This window comes from Gymnoscopelus braueri, assembly GCF_963280865.1.
Source record: "Gymnoscopelus braueri genome assembly, chromosome: 6".
Classification (NCBI taxonomy): domain Eukaryota; kingdom Metazoa; phylum Chordata; class Actinopteri; order Myctophiformes; family Myctophidae; genus Gymnoscopelus; species Gymnoscopelus braueri.
Genome location: NC_137607.1, coordinates 35,588,260 through 35,605,339, shown reverse-complemented (window position 1 = coordinate 35,605,339; position 17,080 = coordinate 35,588,260). Strand labels below are relative to the sequence as shown.

Sequence of the window (17,080 nt, the reverse complement as noted above, 5' to 3'; positions counted from 1 at the left end):
AAACCTGTGATGTGACAAAGTGATGTGAGCTTTGTCCCGTTACCTGGAGCAGTCGTTCTCAAAGTGGGGTCCGGTGACCCAGAGTGGTCCTTGGGAGGTTCCAAGGGGCCCCCCAGCAAAATGAGTTAACATACTGTGGCATAAAAATCTGTGTAACCAAGCAGCAACAACAGGGGGCCACGCAGCCTTTTTGCTTGTTAGTTTGCCATACTTCGGCTATTGATAAATTGGCATTTATCTCGCATAATGGCGTGCTGTGAGCTTGTAAATTTGCTATTTTTGAAAATGTTGGCAAAATTCTTTACGAAACTGTGAAAAAATCTAGAAAATCTTTGTCTGAAAACACAAGACTTCTCTTATGGGGGTCGCTGGTCAAAAAAATCTTTTGGGGGTCCGCGGCTAAATACCCGTTATATTTGGGGGTGCTGGGCATGAAAAAGTTTGAGAAGCACTGACCTGGAGGAACTGGGCCTGCGGCTGGGCCAGCTGGGCCTGTCCCGGCTGCAGAGCTGTGACCTGCGTCTGCCCTGCCTGGTCCTGCTGCTGCTGCGTCTGCTGCTGCTGGGGCTGCTGGGAGATGCTGATGGTCTGGGACTGGCCCTGCTGAGGAGCGAAGGCCGTCATCATCTGGCCCAATTGGCCCATGGTGAACATGGTGGTGGGCACCATGACCGCCCCGCACGCCATGGGACTCGTCACCACCTTGGTGAGCAGCTGGGGAGTGGCAGGAAACCTGGGCCGGGGCAGGGAGAGACAAGAATGGGGACAGCGTGGTCAGGTCGCCACCCTAAACAGACTTTTCTCTCCAGACTTCGTTCGGGCGCTGTGCCAGCCAGCGCATGAGGAATGTCTGGCTGAAGTCATTCTCCAATTGGGATAGAGGGGGGAACCTACATTCTGGGTTGTGTGTATTTTTTGGGAGACTGATGACAGCCAAAGGAGAGGTAATGCTTCTTCAAAATAGAATAGAATTAACCCATTAAGGGAAAGCATCTGTGTCATTTCAGATTTTTGCATTGGCTATTCAAAAATAGCAGATATACGAGCTTGTAAATCAGCTATTTTTGAAAAAAAATTAAAAATTGAAATCTTGAAAGTGTTGCACAATTTAGAATTACGAAATAGTTTGAGAACTACTGATTTAGAAGGCATTTGTAGAACTTAAACAAAACCTAAGACCTAAAAATAAACCGTGGGCCGCCCTGAGCGTGTGGGGGTGCTGATGCATACCTGATTTGACCAGAGCGGTCCTGGGCAAATGTAGCCACGGTGGGAGCGTTGGGGCTGTTATTCTGGGCAAGACTGGTGGCAATCTGGACCACGTTAGCCGGACTCTGCTGGGAGATCATCATGGTGTTGTAGAGGGAGGCGGGCAACACGTTCTGTTGAGGCTGCAGTGTGAGAGGCGACCGCTGAGAAAAACGCACACACAACCAGGAAAGAAAGTCAATGTCGCACGCATCAGAGGATGGGAGTTAGCCACTTGGAACCCTAGCGTCCCTATTCTGGGGCAAACATTCTGCGAAAATAGCTGATCTTGCAACGCCAACGTGTTGTGAGCTTGTAGATCAACTATTTTTGGTGAAGAGATTTGGTGTAGAAATACTAGCAGACCAAGTTTAGAGTCCCGGGGGATCCCGGTAAACTAGGCAAGCTCTACTGCAGCATGCGTGTGCTTGTGTGTGTGTGTGAAAAAGTTAAAGCTGTATGTTCCGATAGTAATCATTGCTATAGTGTTTTTTCAGTAACAGGGGTCTCTCCAGCTCTTTAGTAAACAGAAAATACATTTTTAGGCTGGGATACCAATTTCATCCAATCAGAAGAGAGAACCCCACTAAGACAATTTGTCAGCTTTTTAGTAAGTAAGTACATTTTATTTATAAAGCACCTTTCACAGACAGTGGCCCTCATTTATCAACGGAGCGTATAAACCGGCTTATATTTTTCCATATATTCGGCCGTACACCAACGTCGAAGTCACATTTATCAACGAATCCTACACAGCCAATCCTGGCGTACATCAGGTCGGAGCTTTGATAAATCTCACGTCTGAAAACGAGCGTCATTTAAATAACACGCCCTTAAATATTCTGGAAACACCCCGATTTTACGACATGAAGAACCGAAAAGAAAGAGTTTCACCGGCTCGCCTCGCTGCCTGTCAAGTCGCACGCACGCACACACACACACACACACACACACACACACACACACACACACACACACACACACACACACACACACACACACACACACACACACACACACACACACACACACACACACACACACACACACACACACACACACACACACACACACACACACGTCTTTCATGTAATCCGTAGCGGTACAATCTTTGTCACGTAGGCTTGTAGCCTACATGAATGACATATTATGATACCAATCACATCGCCATGAATGGGGTTTGTATATTTATTTATTTAACCCATACCGAGCAGTGCACAAGCAGTCATGTAGGATATTCCCCATGAGACTCGGACGGGCGGCAGTGATCCCGTGCTGCCACGTTAATAAGAGATTCGATCGTCAGGTTTATATCCTTAACCCAACCAGGTTGTAGCCTATATAACTCTCTATGACATAACTCCATACCATAGGACAAGCTACTGTAAGTTTGTAGACCTCACTGTCCATGAAAAGATGGTCGGGAGCCCCGACCGCGGGACTCCCGAAGCAAAAGCACTCGTATATTTTGAAAATAGCAGATCTACAAGCTCAACGCGTCGCGATGCGACCCGTTGTGAGCTTGCAGATCTGCTATTTTAAAATAGCCATGCAGCCAGATCTGCAAGCTTAACCGAATGACTGTTAAAGCAGTTTGTTTAAATTACTTTATAAAATGTTATATTTTCACAGGGATTATTTATTAGTGTAGATATACATTTAGGAGTGGATTATGTGTCCAGATGCCTGTCAGACAGTCAGACAATGCTACTCCGCAGGTCTAGAATGGAATAAACGGGCGCAGCCAACGTCAACAACTGGTCTCGACCAGACGTGAGATCTCAGCGTACGGTAGGATGAAGCCCACGTCAGGATATATTGCCAGTGACTGTCAAAAAGTGCTTTACAGGTAAAAAAACACATTCAAACACCCAGTCATTAAAAGGACATCGTACTGTAAATAAGGACAGGATGTATGAGTTCTCTCCTGATTGGATCAAATTGGTATCCTGACCTGAAAATATGTTTTCCCCTTCTGTTTATATTAAAAAATTGAAGAGTAAAAAGCGTTGCGTTGCAGTGCTGCAGTGTTGTTCTGACCTGTGACAGGGTCTGCTGCTGGGTCTGGGCTTGTTGCTGTTGGACAGCATGTTGTTGCTGTAAGCTGCTCTGCAGAGCTCCAGCAGAGACCACCTGGCCCTGCATGGTGAGCGTAGCCCCCTGCTGCTGCACCACGGCGCTCCCCTGGGCCATCTGCACCGTGCCCAGAGTCAGACCTCCAGATCCAGGCTGCAGGAACATCTGACAACAACAAAAACAGCAACGTGAGGAGAGTTGTGCTTCTCAATTTTTTTCATTTCAAGGCTGATGCCATCTTGGTGAGTCCTAGAGTCCTCGACCACTGATTACCGATGTTTTGCTGGATATTTAGTCTAAAAATAATTTGATCGTCTAATGTTTATATTTACAAAAAATAAGCAAATAACTTTTTGATAGACAAAATGTTTTAATTAAATATATACTGTATTAAACTTCAATATATGAAAACAATATTTAACTTAAGTTGTAAGGTCGTTACGGACGGGAAGCGGTCCACTCGGGCGTTACCGCTCGGATCAGCGTTGATCGCGCTGCGATCATTGTAGTTTTATCCTCTTGCGCGGTGCGGGGAAAAGAAGAGCTCACCACAATCCAGCTCTTGCCGCCCACGCGCGTGTGCACAAACGAGCGCGAGAATTTCACGGGACCGCGCCCGCCTGCCTCACCGCCTCAATCGCCCGCCTCTCATTGAAAATGAATTACATAGGCGCATCGGCCGCTTCCCGTCTGAAATTACCTTAACAATGAACAAGTAAACGTTTAAAAACAATACACACAAACTTTACTTTATTTAAGCACATATGCCCTATTCAATATTTTATAAAACAGGCGATCTAAAAGCTCACAAAAGTGTTGTGATCTTGAAGATCTGGTATTCTTTTTTTTGTATCTTCTGCATAATTGTCGATGCCGATGGCTGATATACATATGGGCGAGACAGATATATTGGTCTAGCTCTAACAATGAGGCTGTTCCTACCTCCAGGGCAGACAAACACAATACATACACAGTAACCACAGACAGCAGCAATGAAATCACACACAATGCCACACAAGAAATGAGTGCTGAGTGCAGTGTTCACTGGGCTGGGGCCTATTGCATTATTCATTATAGCAATATTCATCATACTGTACCATTCAGTATAGATTCTGTAAATACACTGCAGTAAGTGTAATATCATGTCAGTAGTAGGCAGGTTTCTGAAGTGAAACACAGAGCGACTAGACAGAAATGGTGCCATAATATGAAGATAAGATTGACAATTGGTGAAGTGCTCCTGTAGTTAATGCTGTTTAGCATGTAAGGCACCTGCTCTTATGTATTCATTTGTCAGGTCTTTCTTCCATGTCAAAAACCTTGTATGTCCAAAACCATTACTTTTCACAAGCTGCACTGCACAAGCTTTTCTTAATACTTTGTATTGGTTAAATATTTTTTAAACCGACAGACAGACTTAACCACATTAACTTATAAATGTTAACTCTAAATGTTCCTAAAATAGTGGAACTAGCTGATCTACAAGCTCACACGCCGCGATGCAACATGTGAGCTTGCAGATCTGTAATTTTGTCCCCCCGATATTGTCGGCCGATATGAACATAAAATGTTTATATCTGACGATATTAACTCTCTCAGTGCCAAGCCCCCGAGTTATCCCGAGTTTTTTCTGAATGCCCTCAGTGCAAGAACGAAAAATCCAGAGTAAAAGATTTTTACAAAATTTACTTTGAACCAAAAAAAAAATGCTGGCAGTTTAGAGAACATATTTTTTTATTTCATTGGCACTGAGAGAGTTAACATAAATATTTTATATCGGAAAATATCAGTTTTTATTTGTTAGTTCAACTGCTGGAGGCTTCAGCATTTCAGAATGTTTACATTTGGAAAGCCTTGTTGCATTTATGAATGCATCCAGTGGGGTATCACAATAGAATTGGGCATAATTTGTTAATTCCACGACGAGGAGATATGTGATGTCGTTACCTAACATTAGTTTTGGTGAAAAGAGCCTGCATATAGCAGTATCGATCGCTGTCGAAATCGGACATTAAGAGTTGGACAATATCGGAAAATCGGATATCGCCAAAACAAACTATATTGGACATCCCTACCTGTAGGCTCTGTCCCTGCACTTTGGACAAATCCTCCTGGATCTGTCGGAGCTCGTCCTGCTGTCGCTGGATGTTGGCCTCGATCAGCCTGGTCCTCTGCTCCAGCTGATCCTTCAGGTGCTGCATGGCGTCCAGCTGATGTGAAAACGGCGCCATGGGCTGCTGCTGCTGCTGCTGCTGCTGCTGTTGGTGGGGTTGGGGGGGGGGGGGACAGAGACAGAAACGGACAAAGATGTGTGGATATGTGAAACGTCTGTGCATTGGCCCATTCTAACAATACACATCCCTCGCCCAGTGGAGCTTGAGTGTTGTAACAATAACTCGCAGTTGTGGTGCAGACAATTATTTTTCCCTTTTCTCCCAATTTAGCCATGCCATTTCCCGATTCCTGAGTACTCTAGTCCAGTGTTTACCAACCTTTATATATGTACTTTTTCCTTTTCTTACTATTACTATAACTTTTATAACTTGCTACAATGTATGAGGATCTAGAATAAAATAATGTTATTCTTATGTGTTTGAACCTTGAACAACAACGTCTGAAATTAGCTGTACACAGACAGGCACATACGCATGGACAGACGGACGGACGGACAGACAAGGGCAAACTTCACAAGCTTTTCAGAAACCTTGGACTCATTAAACTTGCCTGTTTTACCGTTTAATCTTTCAAACGCATGAAATCATTTCTGTCCTTTGTAAGCGAGGGATGGGTGTTTGGTCAATGGTCACAATATGACATTTCAGCTTACTGGGAACCATAGTACGGTTTGGTAGCTTCTCTCCACAAATAACAGTGGAAGGTAGGAGCAGACGAATCCCCGCCCGGTAAAAGTGAACCCACAATTCAAATAGATGTCACATACAGTCTGATTTGGCTTTCATTTTATGTTTCTCACACCCAGCAGATCAGGATGGCAGGATCAGCATGGTCGCTGGGTTTTCTTTGAAATAATTTGTCCATCATCCTTTCATGTTTCACTTCAATTAGTTTGCCACACCTGGCTTGCAGCAAGAACACCAAGAAGAACGTAATGTGATGTGATTTGTCATAACAATTGGACACAGGATACATGTCAGTCAGGGCGTCTTGCCCAAGCAACTGCCACATGACAGCTGTGGGAGTACACGCACATTCATGCGCAAGTGGGTTCGCACCAAGCCCCCAGAAGAGTGACCCGTTACATTTCCCAACCCGGAAGAAGGGGTGAAAAGGGAGTATGCGCTGGGAGAGCAACTCCATACAAGTGGATGGGCGGGAATTTCCGGTGCCCTCTCTATTTTTTTAACTCTATGGTTCGCACATGCACGTGTGTTCGCGCGTGCACAATACAATTTTCACGGCACACCAGTCAACTCAGATACCGCACACCGGTTGAAACACACTGGACTAGAGGCAATGCAAGTAAAAAAATGTATTTTGTTACCTCAATACTGATTTTATTTCTGTAGGCTATAGTTGATCAGAGAATTCAATAGATTATATTTAGTGAGGCCTGCAATACGCTGTTCAAACAAAAAGAGTGACTTGGATTCGCTTTCTCTACAGCTTTTACAATGTAAAATCAGAGTGTTACTCTTGCTGAGTTAGTATTTTTCTGTGCATGTTAAAATGAGTGAAGGAGGTCAATGTCTTACCTGGCCACTGGGCTGGTTCTGTTGCGGTTGTTGCTGTTGTTGTTGCTGCTGTTGCTGCTGTTGTTGTTGTTGTTGTTGTTGCTGCTGTTGTTGTGCCTGCTGCTGTTGTTGTTGTTGTTGCTGCTGTTGTTGTTGTGCCTGCTGCTGTTGTTGTGCCTGCTGCTGCTGCTGTTGTTGTGCTGCCTGCTGCTGCTGCTGTTGTTGCTGCTGTTGTTGTTGTTGTTGTTGCTGTTGCTGTTGTTGTTGTTGTTGTTGTTGTTGCTGCTGCTGTTGCTGTTGCTGTTGCTGTTGTTGCTGCTGCTGTTGCTGCTGCTGCTGCTGCTGCTGTTGCTGCTGTTGTTGTTGTTGCTGCTGCGGCTGCTGTTGTTGTTGTTGCTGCTGCTGTTGTTGTTGCTGCTGCGGCTGCTGTTGTTGTTGCTTCTGCGACGGCTGTGAAACAATGGTCTGCCCCGTAGTCTGAGAGCTCATAGAATGCTGAGGTGTAAAAAATATGGAAAACCAAACAATGCAGCAAGGTCAATGGTGGCACTCAGTCTATTCCCCCCACACACACACACTTCACCTTGAGCTTAAACCAGTCTATCCCGACTGACCTGACTACTGACGGATGACCTTCTCTGTGACGTCATCTCTATGGCAGAGACAGACTGCCGCCCCGGCGTGCTCCTTTCACCCTGGAGTTTAGTCGGCGATGCTGCACGAGAGCCAAAAACAAACTGCGTTTAGGCAAAGGAACTCTTGGTGGAGACGACTCTAGGACAGCTGTCTTAAGCCTGATTGACACGTTGTCGTCAAAAGACGTCATTGGCAGGGAATGAGTTAAAACCTGTGTGCCAACTTAAAGTTGATATTGATCAAAGTTTATGTAGATGGATAATAAAAAGAAAATAATACATCCATAGAGCTTTCCGCCAAACAATTATGATTGTGAAATCATCATTTTAATAATCTTCTATGTCTAAAATTCTTGTTTTGTTTACATCCGTCAGGTCACGGCAGCTATTATCCAGTTGCTTTTGTTTATGTTGGGGAAGGCACTTTTTCCCCCAAAACAGACACTTTAAGGCAGGTGCCGGCCACGTGCCACTGCATGAGTGCCTTACTTTATTTGTTTACAATCAACTGAACATGATCGCATGTAAACATGCCGGATTTAGCTTGGAGCTAATTTCCATCTGCAGTCCACCAACAAACAACATCCTTGCGATGAGGAGTGGAGTGCAACATCTAGCTGGATGTTATCTATAGCAACTTAACCACTTAAATCCTATATACTTAGTTGACCTGGGTCCCTCAGGGCTCTATACAACATCCGCTAGTATTTACCTCTATACCAAATCTCTTCAGTGAAAATATGCGATGCGTTGAGAGCTATTTTGTGAGCTATTTTCACTGAATGCTTGCCCCAAAATAGGGTTGCTATGGACCAAGTGGTTAAGTGCTGGGAGGGGGTAAAGGCTTAGCCTTATGTGGAGCTGTGTTTGTGGTGGTCTCTCACAGGCTGGTTCGGACAAGGCGGTGTGGGAGGACTTGTGAGAGCTTTGGGAGGATGCCGATGGCGAGTGGCTGCGGTCGAAGCGCTCCAGTGCCTCCTTCAGGTTGGAGGTGTTGAGCTGGGACTCTGAGCCAGAGTCCTGGGACTGCTGTGAAGGGAGAGAGAGAGAGAGAAGCAGCAGTCAATGCAAGGAAACGACTAGTGCTCGTCTTATGGCTTAACCGCTGCATTACTGCGTCATTTCGTCCACATTTGGCAAACATCTCACCTTGTCCACCGTCATTTCTGGCAGCGACTCTTCGATCCCAAGCTCCCTGCGTTGCTCGGCTCTCACCTCGGAATAACTGCACAGCAAAGACAGGGAATAAAGATGCATGGTTTGGTTAGGTTTTCTCATGTGACCCATGTGGGTTTCAGCTTTTTCAAACTACAAACGAGAACACATTCTCACCCTGAGGAGTCATTTTGACCAAGCGGCAGTAATTGATGAGTTTGGAGGAGACATTTAACCATGAAGGCTAAACATTGAACATGCCATTAAAAACATCGTAAACACGTTGGCGCGCCAACAGAAGCAGGCTTGAGCCCCCGTGAGGTGTGCCAGAGCTAGGCGACAGCCCAGCTGAGTGACTGCGGCGAACGGTGCGAAGGCTGCTTCTGCCGACTCGGCATTGTTCAAGTTGCCTCCCCATAGGCAGAGAATAATGAATGACCGTTCCGTCAGCATCAACATGGTTGACGTGAAAGGCACATCGACCGAGCAGCGAAATATGACGACTTGGCGTGAAAATGTGCTGGCATCAGCTGTGTTACTGATGGCAGTACCTGACGACGGTGTGCGTGCAGACGATGAACTCAGGTCTGGAGTTCCACTGGTGGTAGGTGATGTAGTAGTGCGTCTGGAGCCAGATCCACTGCTGCCCTTTGGTGAGGAATCTGTAGTAGCAGGACTTCCCCTTGCCGTACTGCATCACTATGGGACACAGCGAGGAGGGAGATGAGCGCTCAAGACAAGCCAAGCCAAGCCAGGGCCAAGCCAGCTGTAATTTTCAGTTGGTTGATTGATTTTTATTAGGATTCGGACATCATCCCATTTACTGTAGACCAGGTCCAAACCAGATTTTTTTTGGTGTCTGTACAGTATATTGGCTGGTTGGTATGTAAGATCATTTCTAGATTTAACTGAGCTTATGAACATAGGATAAATTGTTCATCTGCTATTTTTGAACATTTTTGAAAAATCGTGAAAGTGTGACAACTACTGATTTAGAAGGCAGTTTTAGAATCGGCCTCAGGTCTTAGTGAGTTAAATATTGATAAGATGAAGTTACTCACGGTGTTCATGGCATTTGGCCAGCGTCTCCAGGTCGTCGACGTGGTAGTAGTCGTACCCAGATGTGCCCAGCACCTCAAATGGCAGGTAGCCTATGATGGGCGGGGCTCTAGTAGACATAAACAAATGATTGGAGGAAAGAAAACGTCATTGGAACAAGTCGGTGGAAACTTACGTGGAGCTTCTTCTCCAGAGCGTTGTTTGAAAAGGGCACAGATTGTCCCGTGTGTCAATCCATGACACATGCAATCATTTAAGAAGCTAATTATAATGGAGTTTCCACAGTAGAGGGAAAAGAAGAACTCTGTGCTCTAGGGTTGCCTCCCGGAGGCAGTGACAGCTGTTTTCCCCAGGGAGCAAACAGAGATCGACTAAACAGAGACCGCGGAGCTGAACGCAAGATGCTATCAATAGAAGCACTCTGTGAGCAATGCTCACCATCATTAAGGGGCAACATAACACTAAAACAACTTCTTTGAGTTATTAAATGACGTTTATGGTCACTTCACAATGCCAGCAATTGATTCTGATCCCAATCTCGAGTGTTTAGTGCCAAGGCGCAAGGTCCTGGCACTCTCAACTGCCAGCATAAAGCATAAAGGTGGGCTGGTCGCCCAGTCACCTGCACCTCAAATTAAGGTTTTGAAATATGTGAAGGGCTAAAACGTTTAGTTCCTGGAAAACACTGGAAAAACAATTAAGTGTACCTGTGGTCCAAGAAGAGAAACTTCCATTCTAAACTATGTCTGGAGGTGAATTCCTCATTGGGTTCTTCTACTGTGCACATCTCCTGTGGAGGGAGGGAAGGATGGGACAGTGGACACAAAAGACGGGATACAGTATATCAGTGATTCTCAACCTTTTTAATTTCAAGGACCCCCAGTTTGATATGCATTAGAACAAGGACCCCCATTTGATACCATTTTCTACCCCGGGGACCCCAATCCACACTGTCCAAATGGAGCCAATGGATTAATTTGGTTCCATTTGGACACTCTCAGAGTTACAGACCTGTAACTTCTCAAGGACTCCTGGGGGTCCCCAGACCCCAGTTTGAGAACCCCTGCAGTACAGTATATCAAATCAATTACAGTAAGAGTCTCAAAATCTAAATGAAAACATTGACATCTATGAAATCATCTATTAGAGTTTTATAACCATTAGCATAATGGTAAATACTTAAACCTATATACTTATATACGGATTCCCCCAGGGGTCTATACTTGACACTCTCCTTATTTCCCTCGACACCATAAACTGTTTGCCAAAACTAGACAATGCACAATCTCACAATGCCTCTCATTGCAATGCGTTGTGAGCTTGTAGATTGGAATGTTTGTCAATTACAACATGCTCAGAATAGGGATGCTAGGGTTCGTGTGTTTAATTAATCCGACAAAATGGAGAAGCTCTTGACTGTTACCTTGATAAACTGTGGTTTGGCTAGCCTCACGGTGGCTATGAAACAGACTCTGTCCTCAAAGGCCGGGTGAAGCGATCGTTGGATCACTCCTTCGAAACCGTTTCGGGTACAGTTAGGCACTGCAGGAGGGGTGGCAGAAAACAAATAGTCTTTTAGAGCAGCAGTTCCAAAGCTTTTCCAGTTCGAGACCCAAAATATACATTTGATACTCAAAATATATTTTGAATTACCTAATAACTTAAGCCCTATTCCAAAAATAGTGAAAATAGCCGATCTACAAGCTCACAACGCGTCGCAATGAGATACGCTGTGAGCTTGCAGATCAGCTATTTTCACCATTTATTTTTTGTGTGGAAAATATCTGTGGAAAAATGTTGTATTTATTTTTTCTGGAAAATGAATTCGATTTTATTTTTCTTGAAAATGTTAAGAATTCTTAGAAAATAATGTGTAAAAAATATATATATATATTTACTAGCAACCCATAAAAAATATATTGTGTAGATTGGGCAAACACAATGGTCAGATGCTTGCTTATTTCAACTCACCATTGTCCAGGGACTTGAAGTTCCCAATGAACTTCACGTATTCGTACACAGGGGGCTCTTTGGGGTCTATCGTCCCTCGGAGCATGTGGCAACAGAATTCTAACTGATTCTTTGCTGGAAATAACAAATAAATCACTATGTTATATATAAGAAACAGTACAATTTACCGTATCTATGAAAGCTTACATCAAAGGCACTCAGGGAATGGTAAGACAGATACATGTATAATGCAAATGAATGCTGTCAAAATGACAGGCTGAAATGAAGCACCAGTGGAGATCTGCAGCTACTTACTTTTCAGATATTCAGGTGTCAGGGTCTCTGCGTCCATTATGTGAGAGGACAGGCCCTTGTAGACGTCTGAATGCTCCCCAATGGGCAGGAAGTTCAACAGGTTCTGATCCACCAGGTCAGACTGAAACGCACAATTACACACAATCAAACCCTGTAGAGTCAGTCAACCAACCACCGGAGGTTGTTGTAGCTCCATGAACACAGCAACATCAAACAATGAAAACTGGGTAGGGCAGCTAACATACGAGCATTGTTAAACACCGCTCGTTCATTTGACAGTTCCAGACAATATTTGAGAGAGGTCCAGAGAATTGCTGTACCACTCACAGGTAAATGTTCTAGCAGAGACGTCACGCTCTCTGAGACGTAGATGATATTCCCATCGGTCATGATTGCCAGAAAGAAACCATCTAATGCCTGGTACAAACAAAACATACTGTTATTAACCAGAAAGAAACCATCTAATGCCTGGTACAAACAAAACATACTGTTATTAACCAGAAAAAAACATCTAATGCCTGGTACAAACAAAACATACTGTTATTAACCAGAAAGAAACCATCTAATGCCTGGTACAAACAAAACATACTGTTATTAACCAGAAAGAAACCATCTAATGCCTGGTACAAACAAAACATACTGCTATTAACCAGAAAGAAACCATCTAATGCCTGGTACAAACAAAACATACTGTTATTAACCAGAAAAAAAAACATCTAATGCCTGGTACAAACAAAACATACTGTTATTAACCAGAAAGAAACCATCTAATGCCTGGTACAAACAAAACATACTGCTATTAACCAGAAAGAAACCATCTAATGCCTGGTACAAACAAAACATACTGCTATTAACATTCTGCCCTGTGATTCGTGTCATCGGTGAGGGTCCAGCCTTAAAGACTTTGCCAAATCTCACCTCTAAATAGGATTTTCACCATGATGACATTTTAGTTGACGATTAATTGTCACACAAATAATTGCGATTAGCGATTGAATGTGTGTGTGTGTGTGTGTGTGAATGAGTGTTTTTGGCATTGAACATTAGAACATATAACAATTACTTTTCTGTTGCCTTTAATTAAGGCTTTGTAATCAGAGCCTTAATGACTGACAATGACCGATACCACTGATCAGAATAAATAAGGTAGGGCCAAAAAAATAATAATCTTGGAAATAGCCGATCTACAAGCTCACAACTTATTTTTGATGTTTTGAAAATGGATGAACATTTTTTTTCAACAGATTCATTACATGAATGAATGGAAACGATTCTGACGATTATGGAAAAAATAATGTCAATTACCTGTGTACAGGCGATTATGTGATAATTGTGTCACAGGCCTACCTCCAACATCAGCTGAGTGAACTCTTCATTACTAAGAAATGATGGCTTCCAGTCTTGTCGGATCTCGCTCGACTCTGACTGGGCGGAGCTTTCTGATGGAGAGAGGGGGACAAAACGGCTCAGGTCTGGGTGCATGACTTGTACATCGTCTCTGTCGGGTGGAAACCTTGTATGTCCAAAACTGTTACTTTTCAGGATTAAAATTCAGAAGTAGCAAAAGTAGCAGATCTATAAGCTAAAAACGAGCTTGTTTCGAGCTTGTGGATCTACTACTTTTGATGCTTTTTGTGCGACGCTGTAGTATGATCAAGTAGGGCGTTAATTTACGTTTAAAAAAGTTAGAATATGGAGATAGGAGGTTTCTGCCCGACAGCAATGATATAGAGGTGAATAGATATGCCGTTGGAAAGCGTTCTCAATAATATCTGTCAACCACGTTGTCGCTGTCGGGCAGAAACCTTGCACAAAGGCAGCGACAATTAGGCGATCTGAAATCTTACAACGCATTGTGATGCGACATGTAAGCTTGTAGGCTACATCTGCTATTTTTCCCTTTTTTTGTATCCACCTGTTTCCGCGGGAATTTACTGGAGCAAAAATCCTGTGTGGGAAACATCCTGCGGGGGGACCGGAAGTAGGAAATAGCGGCTCAGTGTGTTTACATTTGCCAGCAGAACGTAGCTCGTTCGCAGCGTGCATCCGTTGTCTGTCAACAACACAGTAGTCTGTAGTGTGCCTTGACTTCAGTGCGCTGACTCTCTCCCCATGCACCGCCCCCCCGCCCCCTTGCGCTTCAACTACATGCAAAAGGCCCGTTCGCCGCAGTACAGCTACGTTCTGCTGGCAAATGTAAACACACTGAGCCGCTATTTCCTACTTCCGGTCCCCCCGCAGGATGTTTCCCACACAGGATTTTTGCTCCAGTAAATTCCCGCGGAAACAGGTGGATAGGCTACATAAAAAAAAATGGACGTACAAGGGTTTCTGTCTGACAGCGACAATGTTAATGTTGTTGATCAATGTCTTTAGTTACACCTGTACCTCGATATTTTGTCCTTATTTTCTGAAGAATTTTGCCCTGATATACTTGCACTCTGTGCGCAAGTATATCAGGTATATCAGGACCCAAAATATTAATTTAAAACTTAGAAAAATGAATTATGAATTCATCACTTACGCCCTATTTAATAGTGAAAATAGCAGTCACAACACGACACATCGCAATGCGTTGTGAGCTTGTAGATCTGCTAATTTCACAATTTCTTACAGTAAAAGTTTTTTTCTTTATTAAATTATTTTGAAAAAAGCTTGATTGGTTTTTTTGGTTTTTTTTTCAGAAAACATTTTAGAATGTTTGATTCTTGAAAATGTTTTAAAATAAAACTTTTTTTTTAATAGTAGGAAACTAATGTCCTCTGGCATTACAGCTTTTAATGTAGTTACCTTTATGCTTGCGTAGGAAGTCAATGCTGTTCTGCAAGATGGTGGACTTGTCCATCTTCCGGGTGTTGCCCGGCAACATGGTCCCCAGTTCTTTGATGAGGACATTGAACTGGTCTCTGCGTTTCTTCTCAGACTTGTTACGGGACACGCTGTCAGGGCGACAACAGGGGTGTAAACCAGTGGTTTGGGGGTCGGGGGTCAAGGACCCCCAAATTGATATGTAGGCTATTTGGCTGCGGACCCCCCATCTGAAAATGTTTTGTGCCAGGCAGGGACCCCCAGAAGAGAAGATTTGTGATGAAAAAAAAGCGCATTATTTTTGTATAAAATAGGGCTAAAGGGGTTAAATTGATTGTGAGGCTACATTAACTCATTTTCCTGGGGACCCTCTGGAACCCCTTCAAGCACTCCTGGGGGTCCCCGAACCGTACTTTGAGAACCACAGGTATAAAGGACCATTCACACTATAACTATAACCACAATTATGTGAGCATCCACACTGATGAATGATAACATTCTGTAAACAGTGGCACCAGATGCGCTGCGCCGTCCAGCTGTGGCGGAGCCCACACACAGAGGCAGAGAAAGTGCACGAGAGAGAAGATATCTCCACCTCTGTGGTGCTGAAAGAACACATGCAATAGGCCATTGGATTTCGACTGCAGCTTAAGCACCACACCACACGACACCACAGTACACCACACCGCATCAAAATAACTACCGGTTCCATTACACAAAAGTACCTCCTCTCAAATCCACAGGTATGAGTAGCAGACTCCGGTCATTGACACTCCTTTGTAATGTAAACACGGAGGTCATTGCTTCTTGCCTAACAATGTAATGTAGATGAGTGGCCAACTGTCCTATATACAAATGCAAATCACCTGTGCATGTGTGGGTGTACTCCAGCTATCGATAAGAACCAAATGGACCCTTAAAACTGTGATTATAATACAATATAAATTATAATGTATTACAACTACGTTAATTATAATACACTATAATGTATTATAACTGTGATTATAATACAATATCAATTATTATAACGTATTACAACTATGATAATTATCATACACTATAATAGATTATAACTGTGATTATAATACACTGTAAAGTATTATAATGTATTACAACCATGATAATTATAATACACTATAATAGATTATAACAGTGATTATAATACAATATAATCTATTATCATGTATTACAACTATATCCTGGTCTAAATAAAAAGTCAGTGAGTAGTGATCAGTCATTATGAACTGTTTGGCCCCGTTTGGCCTGTAGCTCAGACCTATTCTGGAGTGGTGCCAAAATAGGCACCCATTTCAGACCCCTTTGACACCACTAAGCCCAGGTCCTTGTAATGGAAACGGCAGCACAAGTAGGATGTGGGGTGTGGTGTGGTGCCATGCCAGTGGAAATCCGGCTGGGGTTCCATGGGTCCTTGGGGAGGTTCCAGGGGTTACCCAGCAAAAATAGTAAATACACCATCGCAATAATTGTAACTTTATCCCTGGCACAAAACATTTTCAGATGGGGGTCCGTGGCCAAATATATCAACTTGGGGGTGCTTGGCATGAAAAAGTTTGAGAACCACTGCAATAGGCCATGTGGAAAATCTGAGTCTGATTACTAATTATAAGGAGGCGAGATAATTATAGGCTACATGAGGTAAAATCTGTGAAAGTCACAGATTGCAGCTTGTACTCATGGTTTAATGGTTTTAAATTAATCCAGGCTACAGTGCAGCTGGATAAACATCTTTGATTTGGAGCCAAAGCTGGCAACTCACCGCTTTGCTTTGTCCTTTTCATCTTCTTCCATTAACCCGTCAAAGATACTGCTGTCATCCCTGCAGAGCAAACAAAACACAGGTTGGACTGGATTCTCCCAGCAGCACCGGGGCTCCAGCACTTTAATTCAGTCGTTCAGGAGCTACGCTGCAGGCTAAAATACTCCAAGAATAAGGTTATGGAAACGCAGGAATGAGGCTGGGGAGACAAATATAGGCCTGTCAGGAGTTCATGTGGTGTGATTGCATCTATCTGTAGATCTTAACAAGTGTCAGCATCTATGTGCGCCTACACAGAGTATTTCTCACATCGCATCATGGGGTGTTGAGGTTTCGGTTTGATCAGTACAAATGGTCAAATATAT

The 17,080-nt window shown here is 43.6% G+C and overlaps 1 protein-coding gene across 5 annotated transcripts in view; it reads right to left on the bottom strand.

Moving 5' to 3' along the window:
- clocka (clock circadian regulator a) overlaps nt 1-17,080 on the bottom strand; it is a 52,253-nt gene that overhangs the window by 6,771 nt on the left and 28,402 nt on the right. For 2 of the 5 annotated variants that reach the window (XM_080431734.1, XM_080431733.1), the window contains exons 6-23: nt 16,716-16,775; nt 14,921-15,069; nt 13,478-13,569; nt 12,458-12,547; nt 12,131-12,251; nt 11,837-11,950; nt 11,289-11,407; nt 10,573-10,655; nt 9,868-9,974; nt 9,358-9,505; nt 8,801-8,876; nt 8,536-8,680; nt 7,631-7,731; nt 7,038-7,511; nt 5,400-5,582; nt 3,289-3,489; nt 1,231-1,412; nt 457-733 (exon numbers count right to left, since the gene is read on the bottom strand). In XM_080431734.1, the coding sequence (XP_080287860.1) occupies nt 457-733; nt 1,231-1,412; nt 3,289-3,489; nt 5,400-5,582; nt 7,038-7,511; nt 7,631-7,731; nt 8,536-8,680; nt 8,801-8,876; nt 9,358-9,505; nt 9,868-9,974; nt 10,573-10,655; nt 11,289-11,407; nt 11,837-11,950; nt 12,131-12,251; nt 12,458-12,547; nt 13,478-13,569; nt 14,921-15,069; nt 16,716-16,775 (2,722 nt within the window). The remainder of the gene's footprint in view (nt 1-456; nt 734-1,230; nt 1,413-3,288; nt 3,490-5,399; nt 5,583-7,037; nt 7,512-7,630; nt 7,732-8,535; nt 8,681-8,800; nt 8,877-9,357; nt 9,506-9,867; nt 9,975-10,572; nt 10,656-11,288; nt 11,408-11,836; nt 11,951-12,130; nt 12,252-12,457; nt 12,548-13,477; nt 13,570-14,920; nt 15,070-16,715; nt 16,776-17,080) is intronic. The other 3 variants (XM_080431735.1, XM_080431736.1, XM_080431737.1) reach the window with 3 other exon arrangements.